Source organism: Schistocerca nitens, chromosome 1, assembly GCF_023898315.1.
Source record: "Schistocerca nitens isolate TAMUIC-IGC-003100 chromosome 1, iqSchNite1.1, whole genome shotgun sequence".
Classification (NCBI taxonomy): Eukaryota; Metazoa; Arthropoda; class Insecta; order Orthoptera; family Acrididae; genus Schistocerca; species Schistocerca nitens.
In genome coordinates this window covers 569,172,967-569,185,105 of record NC_064614.1, presented here as the reverse complement: position 1 = coordinate 569,185,105, position 12,139 = coordinate 569,172,967, and the positions used below count along the sequence as shown (strand labels likewise).

The following is a 12,139-nucleotide window of genomic DNA, read 5'->3' as shown; positions in this document are numbered from 1 at the left end:
ACTGATTAGTATATTTAGTAAAAATTCACACAAACATATCATTATTCATGATGATGTCCCTATCGGAAACAGCACTATTAACAGTTCAGAGATAACCTCTAGAGTAAGTTCCACGTAAAATGTTCTGTTACCCCGACTTCTCATCATCAAAGTCAATTGCTCGCCTTAAAGGTGGAAAATGATCTCACCACTTGCCATGTGGTTTTGTTAATATTGTGGGGCAGCACACAGTTACTTCCATGAAAACTGGGCAGTCCAGGATGGTGTACGGTCTTCACTAGTTCACTTCCTATGTTTACCGAAAATGCTTTTGGTAGCTATCTAGCTGTCATGTCATGAGAGACACAGCATATGCAGGCATTTGACTGATGCTGACAGGTTCATATTTTGGTGTGAAGTCGGTCTTCTTACTGCCTCTGGCTGTATTTATATATGGGCACAGTGCACCACCAAACGAAACATATGCTACCAACAGCTCTAGGCACATGTAGCAGCAAATAAATGTTCCCTTTTTTATATGCATTAATATCTCTGGCATTTAATAGTTCAGTTTTCTTAATTTTTATATGAATGGAGTTAAACTTGGTTTAGTTACTGAAAAAGTTTAGCTCAACTGCATTCAATTTTTGCCAGCTAGAATTTTTAGAACGGAACCAACAGTGGAAAGTGATGTGAACTGCATCTTTTAGATTGCTTGTAATGACTTGCACTAAAATCTTGAAACTTGTACAGCTTTATTATTTCATCAGTTTAATCAAGTGCTGTAATTAGAACTTTCTATAACAAGTACAAATGATGATAATATTTTATGAATAAGGTAGTCTTTGTGACTCTTCAAGCTTTCCTGGCGGATGTGTTGTAAATAGTCTTCACAGGTTTGCCGCCGGATCACATTGTGAAAATTCTGCAATATTTCCTCGGAGCAACTGTCAGACATCTTCAGTTGGTTCAAATTTGCTGATAGTTAAGTACAACTGACGGTATCCACATGTCGATGCCCTGTTTCTAGAATACACTCGCAAAGAATGCACAGGCACGGAAATCGCGTATGCGCAGTGATTTGCAGATAGATGGTGCCGAAAATCGCAGAGCAGCTCTCCTGTGCATGTGCTGTATGCTGCGTTTGCCAACAGTGCAGCTAGACGTTACTCATCAATGGCTGTACTGGACCAATGTTACGACGGGTGTGTTATTGAAGAATCTGGATTTTCGTATTTAATAGCAGCCAATGCAGGGTTCCAGGCTGTGCTCAGGTGGAATCCCACATCCTTGTTGATGAGATTATTGGCTGCGCGAATATGTATTGCTTGCTTAATGACGCAATCCCAGAAAGATGATGCTGGGGATAAAACTTCTGTCTTTTCATAAATCATCCAATGTCCTGTATTCATACAGTGTTCCGCAATTGCCGATTTTTTCCGGTTGACTAAGGTGTGTGTGACGCTGATGTTCATCGCAGCGTTTTTGTACTGTGCGACATGTCTGGCCTATATACGCTGCCCCACATTGACAAGGAATCTTTTACACACCACCCTTCTTCAGGCCAAGTTCATTCTTAACCGAACCCAACAGGTTTCTCTGTTTTGCAGATGGTTGAAAAAGACACTTAATTCCATATCTTCAGAGGACTCTTCCCATTCTTGACGACATGGCACCAAAATACGGCAAAAAGGCCAAAGTGGTGGGTGTCTTTGTATCTTCATTCTGCTCCATAGATTGAACTCGCCTGGGCCTGAATGCATTACGTATCTGTCTCTCAGAATAACCGTTTTGTCAGAACACTGTTTTCAAATGTTTAGCTCACTCGACAGGCTTTAAGGATCGGCTAGCACATGTGCTCTATGAGCTAACATATGTAATGCAGTACCGCATTCTGCAGGATGATAGCAGTTTGCGGCCTGTAGATAGATCCGTATGCGTTGGCTTGCTGTAGATGCTGTGTCCCAAGGTTCCATCTGCTTTCCTTTGTACCAAAACATCAAGAAAAGGTAAAGTACCATCTTTTTCCGCTTCCATTTTGAAGTTTATATTTGGATGCAGTGAATTCAGATGCTGAAGAAACGTAGGTAGAGTATAAAGTCCATGTGGCCACACCACAATTGTATCTTTGCGTCATTAAGGAAGCAATCCATATTCATACAGCTGATAATCTCATCAACAAGGATGTGGGATTTCAACTGAGGACAGCCTGGAATCCTGCATAGACTGCTACTAAATCACAATGCAAAAATCCAGATTCTTTGATAACAGGCCCCTCATAACATTGGTCTAGTATGGCCATTGGTGAGTAATGTCTGGCCACACTGTTGGCAAACGCAGCATACAGTGCACGCACAGGAGAGCCGCTCTGCGATTTTCGGCAGAGGGAGTTTGAATATGGCACCATCTATCTGCAAATCATTGCGCATGAGCGATTTCCGCTCCTGCGCTTTCTTCGTGCGCGTATTCTAAAAACGGGGTGTTGACGTGCGGATACAGTCAGTCGTACCTAGCCACCAGCAAGGTTGAACCACCTGAAGATGTCGGACAGTTGCTCTGAAGAAATATTGTGGAATTTGCACAACGTGATCTGGCAGCAAACCTGTGAAGACTATTTATAAGGTACTCCGTGTTTCAAATTTAGTTTTTAATAAGTAACTTGAAAACTAATAGAGGTAGCTGAGTGTCACATGTATAGGATTTCTACTTGACTGGGGTTACATATGAATTTTCTGCTTTCTGGGTTAATATTAAAAGCCTTCAAATTTTCAAAAAAATGCCAGTTTTGGCCAAAACATTGCTTTGATCAAGTTGAGACTTACAACTTTTGATTACGATTTAGATTTGCACATTCTGAACAATTTTTATTTTTCTAGCTTCTTTATTTAGCACGACTTCTTTTTTCTTAAAATAATTCATTTACCAGAACTTACTCATCTGATCTTCTGAGATTTAACAGTTTTAACATTAATATACTGAAGCAAACACTGACAAAGTTTGGAAAAGTTACTTTAATTTTTAATTTCACTTTTAGATTATGCACAGGCACTTTATGGTGATGTGGCACTAACAGTAGTGAACTGGTTGAAGTCCCAGCACACTCGCTCACCTCTGTACCTCGCACAATGATACAGTGCTTGTTTCGCCACACTTTGTTCACCAATCTCTTCCAATTCAATAATGAATTAAACATAATGTTGGCCCATACCTTTTTGTATAAAATTATGAATTTACAGTCATGAAAATAAAAAAAAACTTTCTACCACCACTTCGCTTTCTCCAAAAAACGGATATTGCCCAGTAGTGGTTGCTGGTGTCATTAATGGCCTTTTTTATTAGAATTGAACATAATTATGTCTAATCTCTATCATTCCCTAGTTTGTTCTGACAGTTACATTTGTACAATAGACAGTATGTACATTTACTGCAAAAAGTAATGAAACAAATAGCTTTTATCACTGCTTTTAAATTTAGAAATTTGTTATCAAACACTGAACCACTAGTCCTTAACAAAAACTGTCTGCTCAACACACAAGGCCATCTTGAAAAGACGTTGCCTATAAAGCATGTAGCAGACAGCAATAGAGATTGTTTGCACAGCATGTGATTTTACCTTTCTCACCAATATGAGCAACAGATGCTGCCATCTGTGGTATTTTGTGATAGGGCAAGCATCATAGAGTACCTTGATACAAGCAATACATGTAAGACAAACATCAGAATACATTTACAAAGCTGATAAATGGCAGACATAGGTACTGTATTTTTCAATTCAATAAACTTACCAACAGCCGTACACTTCAAGATATTTTATTTTGTTTTGAAGGCAACCAGTTTCAGCAGTTCATTTTGCCATCTTTAGGCCCCATATGTTTTTTTTTTTTTTTTTTTTTTTTCAAATCAACGAACTTATCATATAGTGCCATAAAACTGGATATCGTGAATTCCAACTTTAGTATGAATCAGCTGCACAACGATCAGAATTCAAGATATCCAGTTTTACGGCACTTTATGGTAAGTTTGTTGATTTGAATAAAAGGGTATGGGGCCTGAAGATGACAAAATAAATTGCCGAAACTGGTTGCTTTCAGAATAAAATAAAATATCTTAAAGTGTACAGCTTTTGGTGAAGTTATTGAATTGAAAAGTACTACCAGCCGATGTCCTCTGGCCGTAATGGACCAACAGGGATTAGGTACCGTATTGTACATTTTTTATTATATTCTGTGCAATGTAGGAAGTTAACTGTTTTCGTCCTGCTATTTTGTAATGGATGTTATTGACAGTTACACTGCTGTGTTTCTCTTATTTTATCTTTGTGACATCAGTTTGATTGATGTTGTATTTTAAATTGTTTTCTTTTTCATATACCATTCTTTGTTGGCTTTAGAGCTTTTGTTCTTTTAATCTATTTTGTGTAAGTGCACTGATAACTCATTAGTTTATGGTTCAGAAACAATGATCATAATAATCGTTACATCACGGTTGTCAGTAAAGTATGGAGGTTTTTGCTAACCATTTTTTCTAATCCTGAATAAAAAGTTTTTCCTTACCTATCTTCAATGTGATGAAGGTTAGACTGAATTGTCACATGAATTGTTATTTTTTCTTTCTATAGAAACTTTTCATTTACTTTCATGAAGCTTGTGCTGCAATGGTGTGGTAGTCATTAAAGAAGTTTCTTCTTCTTCTTCTTCTTCTTCTTCTTCTTCTTCTTCTTCTAACAACCAGATTGCTAGCTGAAAAGGAATGCAGTATTCCAGGAGTGGTGCTGTAAAATTCAAACATAAATTGTGAATTAGTAACTACTAGTCATTGTACAGCTGCAGGGCAAGCAAGCCTTTGACGTGGTTGTAACAAGTCGTTCTCTATTCAAAACATGTCTTCTTAGGATACTGACACGTTTTTTTGCTATCATACCAATAAAATATCTTCTGTAATGGAGGATGACTGTCAAGTTTTGCAGTATTATACGGAGCATTTTGTAACTTTCATCAAGATATTTTTTAAATATTTTGTGGTCTCACTGAATGAAGTGCCTCTGTCCCTTCTTCACTTTGAAGATAAATAGTTGTCTTGTGCTAAGAATAGCACAGGAATTTCATTGTTTCCAATTAATTTTGTTTCTCTTTCACTTCCTCACATTGCAAAAAAATCATTGTTGTACCATTTCAGACACCTTTCATAAAAAAGTGCAGCTCATCTACAAACATCGCAATATGACTGAGTCGTCGTGTTTCAACATCTATTGTGTTTAACAACATTACTTCAAAATTGTCAGTTTAGTCTTGTTACAATTGTGATTCAAACATTTTGCAAATGTTAGAAGTTATGTACTGTATAATGTTAGTTAGGAAGAGATGAGAAATATGAAATATTAGTTCATGAAAAATGAGATGTGTGAACCATGTCTACAAAATATGGACAACAAGACTCTTCCACTCCAAACAGAAAGTTTTAATCACAATATTAAGTTTGCTTGACTTTCATTTTCTTAAATGTGATCGATGTTTTTGGCCTTCTCAATTACACCTCTTGTCATATTGCTATTCCGTTTTTTACTAAGAGTGTGCTTTGCGTATAGAAATATGGTGCTTAATCTTTTGTACTTGGTGAGAATATTCTGTATTCAGAATGTCTGGTTGTTAAGTTAATGCATGCTTATGTTGATATTCAGATAGTGTTTTTATATTACTGAAGATTAGAACTAATTACATCAACTTGTTTGCAGATCTCCATCTCCAGAACCCATTTACAGCAGTGATGGCAAGAGACTCAATACAAGGGAGTATAGGACGAGGAAAAAATTGGAAGAAGAAAGGCATCATCTCATACAAAAAATGCTGACACTCAATCCAGATTTCAAACCGCCTGCTGATTACAAGTATGTGTATTTCTCATAGAAGTTACTTATCTCTAAAATTGAATGTTTGTGATTAACAATGAAAATTTATTTTTTATAGACCACCAATTATCCGTGTAAGTGACAAAGTAATGATTCCTCAGGATGACCATCCTGACATCAATTTTGTGGGTTTATTAATTGGCCCACGAGGTAACACCCTAAAATGTAAGTTTGTTTCATTAGGTATATTATTCTCTATACATTGTAGCTTTTTGCAGCAAAATGATGGATTATATTTCTTACAGCCATGGAACGTGATACCGGGGCAAAAATAATTATTCGTGGCAAAGGTTCTGTAAAAGAGGGAAAAGTTGGCCGGAAGGATGGCCAGCCTCTCCCGGGAGAAGATGAACCATTACATGCGTATGTCACAGCTAACAATCCAGAAGCTGTCAAAAAAGCAGTTGACAAGGTAATATCATTGTGGCTCATTTTACTTTTGAAGTAGGCAGGAAACATTGTGTAATAAAGATCTGTAACTACAGAAAAGATAATTAGTTATAGTTCACTGTAGACTATGTCAAGGAATAAGAAATTGCCAGTATTGACATCTGTACATCGTTCTATTGTTTCTGTGTATTACCCATGTGAAAAAATTGGCACAGGTTTGGTTCTAGTGTTTTTATCACCCTTATTACTGATGCTACTTGTAATCTAACTTGTGCTCTTGCTTGCAGATAAAAGAAATAATAAGACAGGGAGTAGAAGTTCCTGAAGGACAGAATGATTTAAGGAGAATGCAACTCCGTGAGCTAGCGTTACTGAATGGTACCCTGAGAGAGAATGAAGGGCCAAGGTGTACCAACTGTGGTGCTTCTGACCACAAATCATGGATGGTACGCACTTTTGATTTGTAATTCAGTTTCTGTGATCTCTGCTTGTGATGTAATTTCCCAAAATAACTGCTTTATTCTATACTGCACTTAAAACACCACCACATCAGATGAAATAATGACACATGAAAATTAGTGAGAGACTGATGCAGAAAAATTTCAAAAACTGGAAATGGGAGAACAATCACTGATAACACTGTTAGAGACACAGTGCCGAGTAATATTTGAATATTTTGCTTCTTGTCTCATTCCATAGTTTACAGTGGAGCATGTCTAGTTCTAAATAGTTGATGTTTAGCATGTATTTCTGTGCATTGCAATTTCATGGCTGCCAAACCTATTATGTAGCACTTGGTCATTTTGAACAACGGAAAGTCCAGGATGGAATAAAAATAACATCAACAAAATAATAGATTGTAGTGTACTGCTGTGCGTGCGTGCGGGGGGGGGGGGGGGGGGCAGTTAGATTTTTTGAGGGGTGTGGGGGTGCGGAGTGAAAGGAAGGCAGAAAAGGAGATAAGTAGAGAAGGGCAAAAGACTAGTAGCTGAATAGAAGGCTGTGTTGTGCTGGAGTGAGGGCAGGGAAGGGGATACGTACATAGTGTTGGTCAGCATATACAGCAACTGGGTGGGTCTGCTGTCTCTCAGCCACAGTTTGCCAGTGTCCGTTTGTGCGGACAGACCGCATGTTGCTGGTCATGCCCAAGTAGAAAGCAGCACAGTGGTTGCAAATTACTTGGTAGATCACATGACTGCTTTCTCAGGTAACCCTGTTTTTGATGGGATAAAAGATGCTTGTGACCAGGTTGGAATAGATAGTGTGAGAGGATGTATAGGACAGGTCTTGCATCTAGGTCTATTACAGTGATAAGAGCCATGTTGCAAGGAGTTTGGAGCAGGGATGGAGTAGGGTTGGACAAGAATACTGTAAATTTTCAGTGGGCAGTAGAATGTCATTCTGGGACAAGTGGGAAAGATAGTGGGTAGAATATTCCTCACTACAGGTCACGACAAGGAATTATTTGAAACCTTGAGATTGAATGCAGTACATTTTCTCGAGCCCTGGGTGATACTGAGTCATGAGAGGAGTGCTACTTTGTGACTGGATGGTGGGTATGTGGGAAAATGTTGGGGACTGAAGACACATGCTGGAGAGAGAACTGTTTCTAGACGGTGGCCGGAGACCGATCGTGTGTATGTGTGCACATGCATGCTCTTGGCCAAAAGCTTGGATGTGTAGCAGTCTTTCCGTTTTGCCTGTCTGCGACTCAGTGTCTCTGCTATGTGGTGAGGAGCAGTCTACCCTTTCCATAATATACTTGGCCGTTTTGTGTGTTTATTACTCTTTACAGCTATTTGTAGCTTTCATTTGAGACTTAACTGTATAAGCAGTTTTTAATGATATTTCTAGCTTTATACACAAAGAATAGTAATTGGAAGCAATAATTTAAAAATAAGTTGTTATTCTGAAGATGTTCATCAAATAATTTCATCCCAAATTTGATTTCTCTACTCATTAATTGGTGTTAAAAACAGTAGTGTGATGACTGGATTGTGTGGTTTGTGGTGTATTTAATTTTAACACTTGTTTCCTTTTTATTCGTTTGAATACGTGGGTAACTTCGAAATTTACTGGCTTGCTTTAAGTGTGTGACCCAATTACGACAAAATTTTTTGTAATGTTTAATATGACCTTCCACCACTGACAAGCTTTTGCACAAATGAGAAATATTATCTATTGCTATTTGTTCAGTTACAAAGTTAAAAACCAGAAAGTCATGTTAGATCAATTTGTCAGCTGTGTAAATAATTGAGTCTGTATAATTGCAGTATGACTGTATGATAGCTTTTTGAGTTTCCTTGCAGAGGCCACAAATGTCTGGTTTGAAGAAAATTTGGTTTTGCAAAAATGTTCAGATGGTGGAAGGTGGAGAATGTTACAAAATACCAGTTTTAAAAGCAAAAAGCACAGTTCTTCTTCTTCTTATTGTTATTATTTGGTGTGATTCACTGCTCTAGTGAAAGTCTTTCAATTGGACACCACTTCCGTGATTTGCATGTCCCTAAACTATCCCAGTTATCCAACCAGGGAAAGGGGACCATCAGCTTAACATGGAGTCTGAACCACATGTCATTTCTGGCATCTCCATGCATCGTTGAAACGTGAAGGCTAGGGTAAATTGCAGATTGAAAAATCTAGTGTCCGACTGGGATATGATCCTGTGGCATCTTGGTTTTCCATCAAGTGATTTACGTCTTGACTGCCAGGCCTGATCCTTGGACATAAAGATTGGATAAAGGGATCATAAGAAAACCTTCCTCTTACTAAATTCTACAGTAATATCAACGTGTAGTAACATAATATCGATTGATGTCTATAAATTTAGTTGAGGAACTTGTTTTCCAAGATGAGGAAATTGTCAAGCAGTTGTGACCATGCTGTTAAAATGATTATTACATCAGGAATTCATTGTAAGCTTGAGTGAAGTTGACTGGATTGTGGAGTAAAATATATTTCCCTTTTACAGTGCCCAGACAAACCCAATGTAACAAACAACATTGTGTGCACAAGCTGTGGCGGAGCAGGTCATATAGCAAGAGATTGCAGGCAGAAAAGACCTGGTGCAACTGGAGCCACCACTGGAGATAAAAATAAGATTGATGAAGAGGTAAAATTGTTTTTCATTATAAGCAGCAGTGATGGTTTTTTAAAATTTATTTGAATGCACTGTGAAGTATGTGAGAAGTTTATATAATACTATCCATCAGCTCTCGTATTAATCAACAATGTTCTGTAGTTAAAATGCTTTGTAAATTTTACATTTGATTACACCTACTATCATTACTTCTCCTCTCTCTCCCTTTTTGGCACTTTCTTAATGGCATCTCCTTCTACTCATTAGAAGAATTTTTGGATATAGTAAGTGGGTAGTTTCCCCAACACCCACCAAAAATAAAATAAAAATATTAAGTGTCGTGTAATACTTTGTGTAATGTAATATCTTGTATGGATACCTTTTATTAACTTGACATGTTCCACATCATTACAAAGTGTGGTATTCATGATCTATGGAACAAGTACTAATCTAATCTCCCTCTCCCTCATTGGGGGTATTTATGGGCTTAAAAGAAACTAGGTAGGTTGGTTCTTTGTCTGATATTATTATTATTATTATTATTATTATTATTTAAAACATGCATGATAACCGTAAAACAAAGAGAAGACATATAGGTACTGGAGGAGGATTCTAGGTTATAAAAATTATATGGCAGAAAGAGGGAAGAACCTGGAGAAACATCTATGGAATCCTTTTTACAGGCAACATGATGTAGGCAGCAGAAAAAGTAAAAGCAACACAAAGAAAACAGTGCTCCAGGAAGAAGATAGTAGAGAAAAATGGGTTTAAATTAAGCAAAAATAAGATACATTAACTATGTTGTCTTTCAGATTTGGGGTATCTAAAGTAAAAATTAATTACTCATAGCTGGTTTTTATGTTTTATAAGCACAAGTGTTCTTACTACAACAAACAGCAGCTGCTGTGTGCATATACGTTGAAAGATTTTCATAATAGTAATATCACAAACATAAAAGGTGCGTAGTGGTCATCGTATGGAAGGCTGGTGAAACTTGGGCTACCATAAAACAACTTTGAACAATGAAAAAGTTTGAAACTTCCCGGCAAGTAAAACTGTATGTTGAAATGGTGCTTTTGCCTGGTAGAGTGGATACTGGAAGATGTATAGCTGTTAGGACACGTTGTGTGTGAGTCATGTTTGAATAGCTGTGTCAGTAGAGCTCTTGCTTGTGAAAGGTAAAGTCCCCCGTTCGAGTCCCAGTTCAACAGATGAGAAAGAGATATCTGTGCACATAATAGTAATATCACAAACATAAAAGGTCCGTTGTGGTTATTGACACATTTCTCATGCTCTTTGAGAGTTGCTTTCCATTAGAACATTCTAAATGGGGTACTAGCAGTAATGGTCAGCCCGGGTAGTTGACTAGTGAGATAATCATATCATGTAGAACAAAGTGGGAATTATATCAAAATGTTAGAAGTAGTCACAATCCAGCTACAGTAGCCCATTAAATACAGTACTGTACGGTGCTTAAAATGTTATCAGGAAGGCAAAGAGTATGTTGTATAAAAATAGAATAGCTAATTCACAGGATAAAATTTAAAACCATATGGTCAGTTGTGAAGGAAGTGTCTGGTCAGCAGCACAACGTTGATTATATAAAGTCAGTTCGCAGTAAAAGTATTTCTGTTACTGATAAATCAGATATATGTACAGTATTTAACAATCATTTTCTTAGCATTGCTGGTGAATTAAATACAAATTTAGTTTTTAAAGGAAATAATTACTTTCTTGGCAAATGCCTTTCAGAGATTGATGTCTGAAATACTTCTCTGTGATACAGACAAGAGGGAGATTGAGTCAATAATTAAATCACTGAAGACCAAGGACACTCATGGTTATGATGGAGTGTCTAGAAGAATATTAAAGTACTGTGCTGCACATGTTAGCCCTGTATTTAGCCATATTTGTGTTTTTTCCTTTAGGCATGATCAGTTTCCTGAGTGATTAAAGCACTCAGTACTTAAGCCACTTTATAAAAAGGGAGAAAGGGTTATGCAGATTATTTTAGACCTATTTCTATGCCATCAGTGTTTGCAAAAGCTATTGAAAAGTCTATGTATGTAAGGATAATTGATCATTTTATATTACATGAATTGCTATCAAATGTACAGTTCGGCTTTAGAAGTCGTTTAACAACTGAAAATGCTGTATTTTCTTTTCTTTCTGAGGTACTGGATGGGTTAAATAAAAGGTTTCGAACACTTGGCATATTTTTTGATTTAACTAAGGCATTTGATTGTGTTGATCACAAAATATTGCTCCAAAAGTTGGACCATTGCAGAATACGGGGAGTAGCTCACAATTGGTTCACCTCTTACTTTAACAACAGGCAGCAAAAGGTCATTATTCACAATGTTGATAACGGCTGTGATGTGGGGTCTGAGTGGGGTACTGTCAAGTGGTGGTGGTGGTGGGGGGGGGGGGGGGGAGTGCCCCAGGGATCAGCATTGGGGCCACTCCTGTTCCTTATTTTATATAAATGATATGCCCTCTAGTATTACGGGTAACTAAAATATTTCTGTTTGCTGATGACACTAAGTAGCTTGGTAGTAAAGGATGTTGTGTGCAACATTGGCTCGGTTTCAAATAGTGCAGTATATGACCTCAGTTCATGGTTTGTAGAAAATAAAATAATGCTAAATCACAGTAAGACTCAGTTTTTACAGTGTCTAACACACAATTCAACAAAACCTGACATTTTAATTTTACAGAACTGGCATATGATTAGTGAAACTGAACAGTTGCAATTTCTAGGTGTTCAGATAGATAGTAAGCTGTTG

At 37.3% G+C, this 12,139-nt stretch overlaps 1 protein-coding gene across 1 annotated transcript in view; it reads left to right on the top strand.

Annotated features, from left to right (window-relative positions):
- The window catches only part of LOC126254837 (splicing factor 1-like), a 46,559-nt gene that overhangs the window by 19,732 nt on the left and 14,688 nt on the right, over window positions 1-12,139 (top strand). Inside the window, exons 4-8 of the mRNA XM_049955343.1 lie at window positions 5,711-5,863; window positions 5,943-6,049; window positions 6,130-6,296; window positions 6,562-6,720; window positions 9,246-9,386. Of these exons, the coding sequence (XP_049811300.1) occupies window positions 5,711-5,863; window positions 5,943-6,049; window positions 6,130-6,296; window positions 6,562-6,720; window positions 9,246-9,386 (727 nt within the window). The remainder of the gene's footprint in view (window positions 1-5,710; window positions 5,864-5,942; window positions 6,050-6,129; window positions 6,297-6,561; window positions 6,721-9,245; window positions 9,387-12,139) is intronic.